At 40.7% G+C, this 16,833-nt stretch overlaps 1 protein-coding gene across 2 annotated transcripts in view; it reads left to right on the top strand.

The window, feature by feature from the left end:
• cntnap2a (contactin associated protein 2a) overlaps positions 1-16,833 on the top strand; it is a 398,709-nt gene that overhangs the window by 381,226 nt on the left and 650 nt on the right. For both annotated transcript variants that reach the window (XM_085362984.1, XM_085362983.1), the window contains 3 exons: positions 1,043-1,136; positions 13,252-13,524; positions 16,226-16,297. In XM_085362984.1, coding sequence (XP_085219110.1) covers positions 1,043-1,136; positions 13,252-13,524; positions 16,226-16,297 — 439 coding nt within the window. The remainder of the gene's footprint in view (positions 1-1,042; positions 1,137-13,251; positions 13,525-16,225; positions 16,298-16,833) is intronic.

The raw sequence follows: 16,833 nt of genomic DNA, 5'->3' as shown, positions 1-16,833 counted from the left end.
TGTGTTCATCCTATTTACCTGATTTTTGCAAAGTGTTTTTAATTCATTTTCACTGACCTGATCAGGATTCATGGGAATTTAAAATGAAGGATTGTCACGGTCTGGGGGGCAGACCGTGGGGGATGTTGGAGAAAGGACCCAAACGCTGGACTTAATGAAATGAACAGTGGGTTTATTTACAGTGAGGTAAATGTACACCACACATTGAATCTCCAAAAGTGCTCCCTCGACTCCCGTGACGTGTCTTCTCCCAAGTGCTGGTATCCCGTGCTCTCTGCCCCTGTGCCTTCACACACCCCGTGTGTCTTGCAGTCCTGTGTTCCACTCTCCTGAGGAAAAAACACAGACACAGCCGTTATGGCACCAACTCCAGCAGGCATACACTGACCAGCACTACAAACACTGACATGGAGTCTAACTCAACGATCCTGCGCCGGAGGAAGCTCCATCGCTCTGTTAAGTAGCTCCCCCGACGATCCTGATCAGAAGCAGGTGTGTGGTAAGCTAGGCGTGACCAGCAGCTGGCAGGGCCACACCCATCAGGCCTGCAGGTGGCTGTCCTTCATCCTCCAGCCTCACACACATACACACACCAGCATTGAACACAAGAACACAGTGCAGCAAACATACATCCAATACACTAATAACAATAAAGGTCCACACTGTTCACGAACCCCGAGTCCCCGGAACCGGGTCCGTGACAAGGATAATCAAGGTATGACTATGTGAGTGGTTTCCTTGTTACTAAGCTACCATATTTAAAGCTTTCCTGGCGTTTGGAAACCACGAGGGGGGACCATTGAGCTTCTGATTGTGCTGTGTTGCTTTGCATTGGCTGACAGCATTGAATTACCATCTTTTGTTCATCATCTTGTGTACTCTGCTTAATGTGCTGATGCAGATCTTAGCCTGGGTCTTTTCAAAATGCTGTGGTCAGTAGTTTTAGTCTAGATTCGACTCCCTATGAAACAAGGATGCTAATGTGTTTCTCTCCCTCCCTCTTTCCTTCTCACTATCTCTTTATATCTCTGTCATGTCTCAGCTGGATCATTATCCTGCAGTCAGCTACAACCTCCCTGAAGCCTCAGACACACAGTTTAACCTGGTCAAGACGCTGTTCTTGGGAAAGGTTTATGGTGAGTGTGTCACTTTAGCTAAACCTTTTCTGCTCACAATTGTGCATTCGGGTCATTATTATATGTATATATGTCTCCCATATATAAGTATAACACTCTGAAATCACACTAATGTGTAAATCAAAGTATCTTTTCATATACATTTAGAGTCCTTTGTCATGCTGAGCATATATGGAACTAACAAGCTCCTCTGACCTATGTTTTACTTGTGAGTCATACAATCTGAGAATAACAGACAAAAAATTAAAAACCAAACATTTCTGCACTTTCCCATGGATATTATGATAGGCTGATATTCTTTTTTTTTTTTTTTTTTTACAAATTAGTTAAGGTTATGATTAATTTATAAAGCTTTCTTCCTAGGGTAGCTTTTCTGTTGTTTAACTACTTACAGTACAAAGTGTTTTGTAAGACCAGTACAGAGAAGTTTCCCCAACACTCTCCAATGTGATTGATTAGTGATTAGTTACTCGGGCAGATATATACCACTTTTCTAAACTGAGTTATTTATATATGTATGAATACATAAATATCTATCTATCTATCTATCTATCTATCTATCTATCTATCTATCTATCTATCTATCTATCTATCTATCTATCCATCCATCCATCCATCCATCCATCTTCTGTGTGAAGTAAATGTACTTTTAGATTTTGTCCACTAGAGAACGCCAAAGACCTGTATAGTGACTTGGCTTTGCCTGATTCATCTTCTTCTGTTTGGTTGTAAATGTGGCAGATCCAGTGCTGTGAAAAATAAAAATAATCACCCCTCCACCACCGTACTTGACAGTTTGAGGTGTTCTTCCTGATCATCCACATCTCCACTTTGGTCTTATCTGTCCTAAAGACACAGTTCCAAAGTCTTGTTATTTGTTCAGGTGCAAATTTGCACATCTGAGTCCTGCTGCCATGTTCTTTTTACACATGAGTGGCTATCTTGTGGCAATCCTTTAATCATAACTGTTTGGTATTTTTCTAATTGTATTGTCATGAACTTTAACATTTAACATGCTTACAGAGGCCTGTAAAGTCTGAGATGTACCTGAGCTTTCTGTATATTCACGGTCCGACCTTGTACTGAATTTGCCTGAAAGGTTGTGATATTAGTTTAACACATGACTGAATGTTTCAAACAAGCAAACTGCCCAAATTTCTGCCTTTACAGAGGTGCTCGCATTTGCTTATTATGAATTAGCCAAGTGCATTTGATTAGCAGCACGTGGCTGCTACTTACTATTCTTTTTTCACATGACTGTATTTTTAAATATGCAAACCCTACTGGGTGGTTTTTGGATCTGCATGTTTCAATCTTCCCAGATCATTTAGACATTCAGCAGTATGGATTTGACATACATTTCAGTTTGCTTTTTTTTAAATGGCTTAATCTTTTTTAGATTTTCAAAGTGGCATCCTTTGCTACACGAGATAGCCTTCATTAATCCCACAATTGAGATTTTCACAATATTAGTTGGTTTTATTCGATTTTACAGTGACTCGTGATGCATTTTAATGTCGCCACCCCTTCCGCCCTTTGTCCTCTACTGCAAGTGCAGAGAAGTTCACTGAGGTTGAAGCAACATGTGACTTCTCTCACCAGCCAGAACTACTGATGCCGCTGCACACACCACAAGAGCCGAGAGGAATAAAACCCCATCATCAATCTTCAGCCAACTAAACCAGCACATATGCTTTAAGGACAAGCAAGTCCTGAGATGTTTGTTTATAACCAGGCTGACACATCAGTAAACCGAAATGTTAATTTTCTACATTGTAGCAAACATCATAACACTAAACCACACAGAGAGAGAAAATAGAAGAACAGGGAACAAATGCGGGTGTTTCCACATCTCATCGGATCTGCTCCACTTCTGTGTTTGGACCGCAGAGACAAGAGAGGCTGTCAGACAGCTGAGCTATCAGATTCTCTGTTTGTGGGAGAAAGCCGCCCTGTGTTTGGTGCAGTGCTCAAACGCACACTCACACACTGATCACAGAGACATCTCCAGTGTCACCTCGCAATCTGTTGATTGTGAGATGTGATTAGTTAACTAGGATAATGAAGGAAGAAATACAATAAGTAGACATTAGAGAAGCATAAAAGAGAAGACATGATCACACGGAGCCGAACACCTTCATAATCATCAGTGTACAGTGAAGATAGGCTTTTTTCTCAGGTAATTAACAGCACCAGAGTTGTGCTTCAAATTCACAAACACTATCAGATAAACACTATTAACTGAACCTTAAATCTATGACGCATTTACCTATTCACTGCTCAAAAAAAACACTTTGAAAACACATCTGATCTCAATGGGAAGCGAAAACCTGCTGGATGTCTACACTGAACTGCGTAATGTGTTAGGAATGAAAGGATGCCACATCGTTTGATGCAAATCAACCTACAGAGGGCTGAATTCATAAACACCTCAAAAGGAGGAAAAGTAGAAAGATGATGCAGCAGACGCAGTTACCGAAATTACATTGCAGCAAATCATAACAGTACTCAGAAGATGCCCGCATGTATGCATGCCTAACAACCTCAGGACATGCACCTAATGAAATGACAGATGGTGTCCTTGGAGACAGTCTGAGGTGCAACGTGGTGGCGTCAGATGGACAAAAACATAAAGTCCCAGAGGTTGTCTGTTGGATTTAGGTCAGGGAAGTATCAATTCCTTCATCCTCCAAGAAACTCCCTGCATACTCTCCCCACATGAAACCATGTATTGTCTTGCACCAGGAGGAACCCAGGAGCCACTGCACTGGTGCCTGTAGTCCGTAAACGTCTGTGCAGTCCTCCATACATTAGCCTCCCCAGGCTATCACTGACCCACCACCAAACTGGTCACACTGAACAATATTACAGGACACACAGCCTCTCCAGACACTGTCATGTCCATCTCATGTGCTCAGGGTGAACCCATTCTCATCTGTGAAAAGTGCAGGCAACCAGAGTTGGACCTGTCAATTACAGTATTCTGTGGCAAATGCTAATAAGGCTCCACGGTCCACAAGGCTGTTTGTAATAGCTCTTGCCTAATCTTAATTTGTTCACATTATCGTAACGTAAGCTTTTAGATAGTATTTCACATTGACTATATGATCCCAGACAACTGTTGATAGAAACCTTTATCCTGAAAACCATAAAAGCATTTACTATTACTATAATTGGTCAGTTCTTCAGTGAATCCACTGACAGAAAAACAACTATAGCTTTGATAATAGAAAAATTGAATTATTCTCAGGTTTATATAACCAAAGAAAAGGCTCTATAAAATCATTTAGCATGTTTGCTGCTCCTGCTGAAATCTCAGTTTCGTGTCCTGAGGTTTGCAGTGTTTGCTGCCCAGGGAGATTGTGCTAAAGTAGTATTGATCATGTAGTGCAGGGATGATTCAACACATGCTTCTGTAAATGATGAAACCTTATGCTTAACGTTACCGTATCCTGTGTATTTATGTGTGTGCGAGTAAAAAAGTGTCCTTACATCAGCGCCTAAGCGGAGGATATTTATGGTTAGAGCAGGATGGAGAGTGCATGTATTTTGTTGCACATATCTGGGGTAATGGAGGGGGGAAGTAAGTCCTCATAAAAGAAAAAACTAGATTTTAGTATCAAGACTTGGTTGAAGGTTAGGTTAAGTTAAGGGTTAGGTAACCGGTGGTTATAGTGAGGCGAAATCTGTAAGAAATTACTGCAATGTCCTTTAAAGTGACACAACTGTGTGTGTGTAGGAATGTGGTAGGTGGGTGGTTGATGTACGGCGTATGGGCCTAGATCTATGCGTCCCGGTGGAATAGATGGGAGAGATGAGTCATACATCAGCCAGAGCAGCGGGCACACTCCAGACTCTGTCCTCTGTGCTGCAAATCTGTCAAGTGTCTGTGTGTGTGTGTTTGAGTGTGTGCATGGACCGTGTGTGAGTCTTTCTAAGGGAATAGATTCAGAGGCAAAGTCAGAGAGAGAAAGAGAGAGCACTAGAAATTGTGACAGTGGGAAAGTACTATCATAGAGAGATGATTGTAACCCTGAGGGTTAGTTGTAAAGGACATGTACATCAGTACCAGTCTGAACTTCTGATTTCTCTCTTCTATTCTTTATCCCCCTGGCCTCTATTTTTCTGTTAACTGTCCGCACTGAATGAATGTGTCCCTCCCTTAAGGTGATACCAATTATTTTACACTGGATTTAAGAAAGATTGCCATTTCTTTATGTGACGGCTTTATTCTGAAGAAGCCTCTATTTGAAGTGGCTCCATGGGTGTAGTTGTTAACCCATTAGCCTTACATGTGAAAGATGTGAGGCAGAACCAGCCTACAAGCTATTGTACTTGTAGTCCAAAACCCAAATAAATGGGAGGGTAGCATCAGGAAGGACATCTGGCATAAAATCTGTGCCAAATAAAACATGCAGATCCAGCCACTGTGGCAGCCCTTTGGGAAATAAGAGAGCAGCTGAAAATACCTTCTATTAGCTGTTATTTGCAGACACTGGTCTACTTTTTCACATAGTTTTATTTCAAAATGCACCTGTTCTTTCCCTATAAATCTCCTTGGACTCTCCTATTAGCTGTTTTCAGCAAGATGTGATGTGAGACAGTTGCTGTGTCTGTAAAGTCTGTTGTATGGAGTTTAAGGAAATCTTTATAGAAATAAAGTTTATTATTCATGTTACTATGTAAGCACCATTGCATAAAAACAGGTTTATCTGTGCTCCAAGTTTATCAGTATACAGATTAAGTTGATGTTCACAAAACAGGATCTGCTGCTATAAAGTTCACTTTCTTTAACTTCCTTTACGTTTAATGATTTACAAGAAAATAATATGGTGCAATGCAGAACTCTTGAGCCAGCGTCATGTCCTGACATTTTTCTTCCAACTAAAGACTTTCTTTTAAGTTTTTAAAGTGGTCTTGCTCAATAGCTCTCTTGGCTGACTCAAGGAATCAATTTAAATTTTTAATTTTAGTCACTTTTTTACTAACAGCCTGTTGCAAAAACACATCATTTGTTCGCGTATTGTTAGCTGAATCTATGAAAATTGACAAAGGTAGAACAGTTTGATGGGTATAAAACAGTATTTTTGCACCAGCAAGGTGATTCCCAAATAACTGTCAGCCCAAAACTTGGCATATTTTGGCAGGGTGTGCAGTGTGTCCTTAAACGATTTGAGGATACTGGACAAATGGAGTACAAAAGACAAGGGACATGAGAGATATATTAAGACCTCTTGTTGATCTATCACTGAAGACTCATGAGAAATAAATAGACACTTTATTGATCCCACAAGAAAATGGTTTCAACGGGAGGTTGGCTGTCATTCTTGAGGAACAGAAACATGGAGAGGTGTGAAAATTACACAAGAACTGGAATGAAGATCAGTGGCAACAGGGCTTATGGAGTGGAATTTTTCTTTGCCATCTAGTAGTGTTGTATATTGTTGATTATACTGATTTGTTGTTTTGTTTTGCATTGTTACATATTGATAAATATTAGAGTGCTTTTTGGGTTGTTGGTGCCCACTTGTAAGAGAAATTGGAATTCAGATAGGGGGCAGGTGCTAATAAGAATTTATTCTTCTTCCTGCTCCTTTTCACCCATGGCTGCAGTGCTATATTAATGGGAAGGAGGATTTGTATGTAGGAAATGAAATACTGTTGAACCATTAGGGGTGGGGGAAAAAATCGATACTGTGTAGTATCGTGATATTTTGTTTGCTAATAATCTATCGATACAGGGACAGCAGAAATCGATATTGTGTTACAAAAAAGGTTTTTGTGCTCAGAGCATGTTGATCCTTTTTCTGAGCAAGAATCCTGACATTCCTTCACTGTCCAAATGTGTTTAACTTTTTTTTGGCAGCAATAAACATGACAGTTTACTTATTTTAATTTAAGACATGTTTTATTTTAATTAAGTTTAAAACTTTTTTATTTAATGTAAATTTATATTTTGTTTTAATTTACTTTCAAATTCTTCAGTTGCTGAAGGGGCTGCATAGTTTTCATAAATTGCTTAGTTCAGAATAGCTATAATTGTACCAGATGGTTGCATTCAGTTAAGTTGGACTAGACTGTAATACAAACCATTCAGTTTGTCAACAATAAAACTGACTGAAATGAGAGAAAGACTGAGTGCGAGACTTTGATATTAGATAAAATGAATATTGATAAAGTTTACCTTTATGTACAGAATCTGAATATTGCAAAATATTTTTTTTAAAAATTGCAATAATATCGTATCGTGCGTTAAGTATTGTGATAATATCGTATCGTGGGATGTATGGTGATTCCCACCTCTATGAACCATGTGTGAAACAAATAAATAAATGAAATGAAATGAATGCAAATGTGAAAGATTTGGCTCAAATCGTCATCAGTATGGAGAGAAAATGTCAGGAGAGAGGTACAATATTCAGTGTCTACAAACAATGTTTAAAAAATGTTGAAGGCTCTGTCACGATTTGGGGCTTCAGTGGTGTCGGTGAGATCTTGTCAGCATTGATGGAATTATTAATACCATCAGATCCACCGTGCAATACCATCTTTAAGTCTTAAGTCTACTTAAAGAAATAACAAGAAGTCTGCCTCACACAGTTCAGGCTGTGTGGAAGAAAAAAAATGGTCATAACATTGCAGCATACTGAAACACCAGTGCATTAGTAAATCATTTGAAGTACTGTCCTGTTGATGACAGTTTTGTGGAAAGGTTGATGGCTCAGCACCCAGTTCTACATAAGACTGCTGATTATGCATGCTGTTGGCCAATTTCTAAAGCATGTCGGGATGAAGTGCAATCAATTTCCTCTCTTCTAAGCATCTCAGAAACTGCCTTTTGGGTTTTGCTCTTTACATTTGGATGCACAAGACACCCTGACGCTGGGGAAACTTAGTGTTAGATGAGGCTGCTGTCTGTCTCCATTTCTATAATCTGAGTGTGCCTTTTTTGGTGCCTGCAGTTTGTGTGTGATAGGATGACATCATACTGTCCTCTGGCTATTACCCTTAGTTGTACTTGTACCGGGAAGTCCTAATCCAGTCCAGTATAAGTCCAGATCCAGGTTTTCTCCAGCTGCTGTCTCAGAGTGGGGGTGGGACTGCAGTGCAGAGAGAGAGAGAGAGAGAGAGCGGGCAAGTGAGAGAGCGGGCAAGAGAGAGAGAAGTGCTTGCCAGTGTGGTACTGTGCTACGAAAATCCACATAACAGGCAGAAAGAACATATAAAGGAAGAGGAGAGGAAGAAGGCTTGCTGAGCATACTGCCTGTAGACGCAAACTCCACATAGGTAACTACACTCTGATGCATGCATGTTTCACCATTTGTTTGTGTTAGTCCCTGTGCATGAGTGTGCCAAGGCTTCTACAGTTCAGAGTGAGTCATTTGAATATAAACCGCAAATTGAATTTGCAGCAGAGATAGCGAGGTAGATTCTTTCTTTTTCATGCTTTGAGCAATTTTTGATGCTTTCGAATTTACAAGGAAATCCACCCGCTGGATTAATTGGATTGCGGGAAAATACACAGGAAGAGAAATTAGCTGTCACAGAGAGCCTGGTATTAATTTTTTTTCCCTTGCTCTGTTTGCTAATGCGTGTTTTCTGTTATGGCTGTGTTTTTGGCTCATTGTCTGTACATCCCAAACATCCTGATGAAGCAAAAAGCTAGATTTGGAACAGATGAATATGACTGTGTGTGTATGTGTGCATGTCTGCGTGTGTGTAGTCAGTATGGGCAGATGTTGCCATCACAGGTGCGTTTGCCATGTCAAAAACACAGATGGTCTTCACCTGTTTCTCTCTACAACCCCTCTCATCATCCTCTACATCACAAATGCCCTTTTTACACGTGTCCATTTACTGCAGCTCATTTAGTTTATTTATTTATTTATTTATTTCTTCTAATGCTCCAATGAACAGGAGACCATCGCATTTGCAAAAGTACTACAGTTCCCAAATACTGCAGTACACAAGGACCAAAAACTCAAAAAGCAGCTGTGCTCAAGGTTACATGTTTTTTTCTTCTTAAATTTAAGAAGATTTAATTTTCACTTCTCTCTCCATCTTTCTCAATGTCTCTCTCTCTCTCTCTCTCTCTCTCTCTCTCTCTCTGACCCTCCCTGCATCAGCCATGACCAACAACCAGACAGCATGTGTGTGTTTGTGTGGTTCAAAGGGTGTGGTTTGTGGATTCACATCAGTGTTATTTTTGATGCGTCTCAAATGCTCCATACTTTCATTACCCACCTCCCCTATTTTCTCCTTCTGTCACCCTTATTTCAGCTTCCATTTGTTTCCATGGCAACTGTGTTTGATCTCCTCCACCCCTCCATTTTGAGCACCCTTCTTGTCACCCCATTTCTTTCCTACCCCCCCCCCACACACACACACACACACACACACACACACACACACACACACACACACACGCGCGCACACACACACGTTCAGATCAGAGACTTTTCTCCCACACCCTATTTTCCCCTCGTGTCTCTCACCTTTCCACTTACCACCACTTCTTCTTGGAGAGGCAGCCACACCCTCCCTCACTACTAGTTCTGCAGTCGTCTCCATCCTGCCTTCTGTTTTTTCATCCAACTTCTCCTATTTTTTCCTCCTCTTGAGGCAATTCTTCCACCTCAAAACACATCCCCTACCTACCCATTATCTTCACAGCAGGCCTCTCCTCGCAGCTTTATGTGCTCCCTCACCTTTTGAATTATGCATACGATATCACCGGTCACATCTGATCAACATGCTGACCTTGTTACAGTCGTGTATGCGTGTGCACTAGCGAGCATGTCTTTAGGTATATTTATAAGGGTGGCTTATATGATACATGACACAATGCAACACACGCTCTGTGTATCGTATGATGCCACATTAAATCATTTCAGTCTAAAGCATAATGGATTATGCTCCTCTGTTTTCTAATTATGTTAAGTGTGTGGAAAGCTGTTTGTTTGTGCCCATGTTTTATTGATTAGTCTGGGAAGCTCCATAAGACGCCATCAGGGCAAGCTAAAGAAGCGATTACAAGCCGCGATGTTGTGGTGACTGGCTCTGACAAGGTGATATTACTTGTTAATGATCACGTATTAATGTGTTGTTAAGCACTGGAGCCAAGCAAACCACCCATTAGAAATCTCTGGTTACCTAATGTTCAGTTTTTCCTGACCTGAGATACTGCATGATTTTATTTGATAGAATAATACTATAGTTGAGTCTAAGGTTTACCCAAATACAGGAAGCTGACTGATGCACAAAGGTTGTTTTCTTGCAAGGTAAAAATCACTAGAGTGTTTTCTGTACTAGTATCACTTATATAATGGTGTCGCCGCGTTAACATTAAATAGAAAGCATGGTGTAACATTTGTGATGTTTAAGAATAATGTTCCATCGTTTAAACTACAAGCATGCGGATTTGTAAGGGAAGCTTGTCAGCTATACTCTCAGTGCATTGCCTATGGCATTATGTGGAGAGGAGCCTCCCAACGGAGAGCCTATTAGTATTCACACACAGACCTCTGCAGTGATCAACACATGTTCAGGCACACAGGAGAGAAAGAGCTTCATTCATATTCATTTTACGTGTTATCAGTAATCTGCTGGCTGTGTTTACTTTAATACTGCAAGGCCCTTGCTTCCATCCTGTACCTGTCTCTCCACCTATTTTGCACACCCCCACGCATATGCAAATTCCTACAGTTTCACCATCCGAGGCATTTTCGAGGTGTGAAGAGAGACTCGGATCTGAGACTTGATTGACCGAGGGATGCAGAGCTGCAGTTCAGTTTGAGTGCGTCTGTACATGTATAAAAATGAATACCTTCAACACAAGTGTCTGCATAATTATTGTTTTCCACCTACAAAGACAAACTGCACAGAATACAAACAGTGCAAGTGTCTGTAGGAGGTCTGCTCAGCTGAATACTAAGAAAACTCACGTAGTGCTTGGCTCTGTTCCTGGTAGCACAATCAATAGTGCACAAGCACACACATGTACAGTACATACTTGTATTGGACCCATGAAAATGGAATAAAGAGAGAGAATTGCATTATAAGCCATGTCCAGATACTCAGAACCCCATCATCTAACATAACAGGATTCATTAAATAAACCAGTGCATACACACACACATACACAGAGCACTGTAGTTGGCCATCCCTTGTTCATCTGTGGGATTGTCCAGTGCTTTCCTCTGGGTGTGGCATGGTTGTGCAGAAGCATTGCAGCCATGCATGTTAAAATTTAAACCTGGCTTTGTCTACACACACAAGTAGAGGTAGTACATTTTTCATCTTCCCAAAAAGTGTCAATGGCAGCTTTTTTGTGTGTTTTTGTTGTTGTTTTATCTTTCCAGGTTTATGCCAGCATGGCAAGTTTATTTCATGTCTACACAGAACTGTAGGTGTTAGAGGGATTTTTTGTTTTTTTTTGTCTGCAGCCTGCAGACAAAAAAAAGCATCTCTTCCATTTTCTTTGAGGATATGTGTGTGAGTGTGTGTCTGCACCTATAATTTGTTTCTTATATTATGGGGGCATTAATGTGTACTGTCATGCCGAAGGAATTTAGCTTCTGCATTAGACTGGCCATTCAGTTTTAGTGTGCAGATTTGATATAAGGGTTGGACACTAAGGTTTAACGTAAGGACTGGAGATAACAGGGAGTTTGTCTAGACTCGTCTGCAGATTGTGTCTCAAGGCTCTTTTTCTCTGCCTTGGCTATGTGTTGCAATAAAGGGTTTTAATAACTGCAGGGCTATATCTCCTGCGTGGTGTTTTCCACCACATGGGTTATAATTCATGCGTGGGTGTACTATTATGTTGTTCTGGTGATTTTTATTGGAATAACCTGACCTTTTTGAGTGAATTTTTGTTTTTTTGTTGTTGTTTTTTTATGCTTGACCTTGGGCCATATGAGCGTTAAAACAAACAACTGCTCAGTCGCCTCCAAATAACTATTAGGGTTAAAAAAAAAATCGATATTTCTCCACTCGTGAAAATATGCCGTGTGCAACCTACAAACAGCCCTCAAAATCCACAGATTGAACAAAGATATTGGCCCAGCTGGACCGAGCTCGGCGGGCCACCTGCAGTTCAGGCGCTGATTTATGTGTGAGTCTGTGTGTTGAAGTACTTTTCGTTTGAAAAACAAAAGGGGATGAAAATCAAAGGACTGAGAGAGCGAGAGGGGGCTGGACTGAGAGGCGGCTGTATGAGTGCACAAATTGCTGCTTTTAAACATCTGAATTTGTCAGAATTGCCTTGGCAGTAAGTGGACCTCAGGCAATTTCCTACCCTCCAAATTATGGCAATTATTACAAATTATTTCTGTCATGTGTTAGCACAGTGGACAACAAGAAGAAAACTAGCTTTTTTATCATTATTTTAACTTATATATGTGGTTATGATTATACACGGATTACATTGCAATAAAAAGATCGAGAGAAGTGAACCCTTGTTTGGGCTTTCAACATCCGTATGTACACACAAAAGTGTGATAAACATTTGTTATATGATTATAAGTGCCGCTTACAAAGAGCAGGATGAGCAACGTGTATTCGTGCTCGGTTGAAACCAAAATAAAAAAAACGCTGAATATGAAATATCACCTCACTGCTGTGCTGCTAAATCAACCCATGAATAAAAGAGTGACTGCAGAAAAGCAGAGCGCGACAGAGAAACAAAGCCTGTGAGAGCAGCGGGGGTTGTAATTCATTATTCATCTTCTAATTTGACATTAGAGGTCAGTGTGTGTTCCTCCCCTGCTTCCTACCTCCTCTGCCTCCTCCGCCTCGCCTTCACTCTCTTGTGTGAATTCCTAATCTGACCGGGTGTATTGAACTTGCAGAGTTTGTTTTGTCTGTACATCAGCAAAAACTGACGCCTACAAATGCTTGACTGTTCAAAGCTGTACGTGGAGTTTGTTGTGTCTGTCGATTGTTTATTTCGAGCTCTGTAGTCATTTGTAGAGATCCTGATGTTTCTTCTCTCAGTATCTAATTACAAGTTGTAGTTCCAGATAACTAACCTGTCTCAGTAAACATTCAACAGATAGGTTCTTTAAAAGTCATCTGGTGATGACAGCTTCTCTCCGATCCTGTCTCTGTGCAGAAACTGGACACATAGACCCAGTCATCATCGAGCGTTACAACACCCCAGGTTTCATTGGCTGCCTGTCGCGGGTGGAGTTCAACGGAATTGCCCCACTCAAGTCTGCACTCAGAACAGCCGTAAAGTCTCAGGCAACGCCAACAGAAAAGCAGCCTGCAGCTGCGTCACCTGCATCTTACCAGGGTAAACTGGTGGAGTCCAACTGCGGGGCATCACCTCTCACTATCCCACCAATGTCTGCTGCAACAGATCCCTGGCATCTGGACAAAACAGGTGAGTGGAACATGCTCAACAGGTTGATTTTTCATTTTTCTCACTGATAAGAAAAAGCAACGCTGTGCAGTCTGAACAGTTAATGCAGATGTGTTAGTTCTGGGTGGCAAAGGAGAGCTTATAGCCCCAAGTTTTTCTTCACAGCAGAGCAAGAGTTCATTAAGTATCCTCGAAATGCTAGTTTAAGACTTGTGTGTTTACATGTCCGTACACACACACACACACACACACACAGACTAATGATATATCCAGCGGCAGTCTTTAGTATTTTTAGTGTCATCATTCTGGAAGCATCCGTTTTCCTCAGGCTCCGTGCCAACTGTGCCTTTGGGAGCGTTGAGCTCTCTGAAATTGATCCAGTCCATCGATCTCGACTCCAGGTCCTCACTCGAAGTCTGCTCGCAGCCATCCGTCTACAAAGTGGATTATTATTTATGTTGCCTTAGGTTCTCTATAGATAGCTCAGATCTATAACATATTGAGACCTCCCTCCATCCTTCCACTTTCGTAATGATTGTGCGATGCCAAGTCGACTCTTTTGCGTTAGTTTCTTTTTGTTGGTGATGACATCCTTTCCCGTTTCTGTCAGTTTACTTTTCTGTGTTCTCACCTTTCTATTATGCTTTTAAATATATTGTAGTTTTATCCAATTACATCCAAGCATATGCAGCTAGCAGAGGTAACCATGATTTAAATTTCAAAACAATAAATAAGAAAAAAATATTTTAAAAAAACAAAAACACCACCAGACAATGCACAACAATATAGTCCAGATAAGAAATACATAAAATTACAACATAAAAATCCATAAATAATAAATAAAAATCCATGGTGCATACGAAAATACAAAGGAAATAAATAAGAAGGCGTACACCATGAAAAATGCCACTTAATACATAATTAGCATAAAATGAATGCTCACAGATGTGGTCCCTCTTTAGCTGTTGTTTGATGTATAGCAGCTGAATTATTATTATAATCTCACTACCTCTAGTAGAGGCTCTGGTAACTTTTTCACTAAAATTCAGTTTTAACATGATGAACTCACCCAATCAGGTTGGAGTGAGTCCATGTAAGGAGCTTATAAGCAAACTTAAATTAAAAGAAAAAAATTGAAAGCTTAAAATATTATATTTTTGAAGTGTGACCCACCGTAAAAAGGCTGATGGGGTTTTGCTGTCACCCTGCCAGGCGGGCGGCGTGGATACCCAATTATACGAATGCAATAACTTGAGAACCAATTGTCATAGTATTTTTTAAAATCCATACCATATGTGCATCTACTACAATTCTTGGACAAGTTCAAATCTTACTGACCTCAACCTTGAGATCAACGTCAGAGGTTAATCTGAAAATCACCTGGGATTTTCACATTTATACCATAGATGCATCTACTAGGAGGCTGAGAGGTAGCACTGGTGGTCACCAATAATCACTGGACACTGTACATGTAAATACATATTAGCCACCTAGCTTAATCGTTTTTTTGCATAGAAGGACCCTGGAATGTACTTCAAACCTTCCTTGCTTACTAGTGACTTCTTGACGTTAAATATAGTATCTCGTCCTGCTGGCATGCGTGTCGATTTCATGCTTTGGAGAACCAAAGCGTGGACTAGCATGTTTATTCTATATGAGCAAAAAAATAATAGAATAGAGAAAAATTCTAGCTGTATTTTCTGGCCTATTGTTTAATTTGCCTGAAACTATGTAGGTTCAAATTATTGATTTAGATTGGGCCTTAACCCCTTTCTTTCCTTTTTCTATTCCTCCACTGACTTCTACTGACTTTCCCCCACCTGGCCCTCACCTCCTGTCCACTCCAGCGTAATCCCCACTCTGATAATAATGCGAATAATAAAATAAAATAATAAAACGAAACAAAAAGAATAACAAGAGGCACCTACAGAGACACTGTAGTGGTCGTCTTGGCAAAATAAATGTGTTTGGCACAACAAAGCATTCAGGCCATGATTCTGCTTGCTAAAACTGATTCTTACTCATGCTTGTGACTTCCCAGGAGAACTATGGGCAGTACAGCCTGCATTACAAATAGCTGACGGGCTCATAGCAGGGTGATGTTTTTCCTGTGTTAAAATATGCATATTGGGGTTGTGTTTGCACAGAACTGCTCGCATTTTACTTCTTTCTTTTATTACACACCCTCCACTCATCTCAACTCCTTTCATATCCACTCCTTGTACATCCAGGGAATATCACTGCAATTAAACGGTGGCAGCAGGCGTGTAAACTGCTTGAGCTCGATGAATGATTAATGAAAACCATGAAATGCATGAGACGGTGTAGTAATATATTTATTTATCTATCAGTAGTAATTTTATATGCATCTAGCTGACCCCCTATGAGCATGCATTTTGGTGACAGCAGGAAAGAAAAACTCCCTTTAACAGGAAGAAATCTCGAGCAGAACGAGGCTCATGGACGGGCGGCCATCTGCCACGACCGGTTAGGGTTGAAGGAAGGAAGACAGGACAAAGACACGTCATTATTAATTAGCAAACGTTCTCCAACCAATCGTTCCTTTTGACTTTTAACTGCTGAAGAACATCAGAGACGCCATTAAGCTCTGTGTTGATAGAGATCGTACGTATATAAAAGGCACTTTCCTGATCTGCTGGGCATTTCTATGTGCACTGTTGTTTCAGCTTGTTTTTGTGTCTTTCTCTCATTCCTTGTTTAGATGCAGTGTTCCCCTTTAATGAGGAGAGAGTGATTCCCGATGGAGTCAACAGGGACTCTGCCATCATTGGAGGTACAAAGTGCCATTATCATATCATCAAGTTAAAAGTGCTTAAACGTGGGGGGTTTTTTTATTGCTAATTGATTTTCCACATTTAAGAGGTCTTTAAAGTTTTCAGTGAGTTTATTAATAATTTATTATATAGTTCTAAGTATAGCCTAAGTACTCTCTATCTGACAGTCAAACTCTAATAAATGGAACGGAGAGCAACTCTGGGTTCAGTATCTTGCTGTAGCTTGCTTGGCATGCAGACTGCAGCATAGTGGGTGACCTTCTCTGCCTCCTGAGCTACAGCCACATGGTTGGCATTTATGTAGCACCTTTTGATCTTCACTAGCTTTTACTTTGGGAGGGGTAAGTGTCTTGCCCAAAACATTTGAGCAGGGCTTTATCGCTTGGGTCGGCTGTGGTTCAGGAGGTAGAATGTGGCGATCCCTGTGTCCTCTAGTCTGCAGGTCAAAGTTTCTTTGGGCGAGATACTGAACCCCAAGCTGCCACCTGATGCATCCGCTGGAGTGTGTGTAAATGTTAGACAAGGAGTTTTGGTA

This window comes from Diplotaxodon limnothrissa, linkage group LG9, assembly GCF_057381915.1.
Source record: "Diplotaxodon limnothrissa isolate DT_005_m linkage group LG9, D_limnothrissa_male_GT1.1, whole genome shotgun sequence".
In the NCBI taxonomy this organism is placed as follows: domain Eukaryota; kingdom Metazoa; phylum Chordata; class Actinopteri; order Cichliformes; family Cichlidae; genus Diplotaxodon; species Diplotaxodon limnothrissa.
Note: the sequence above shows the minus strand (reverse complement) of the source record. Positions and strands in the feature narration are given on the sequence as shown.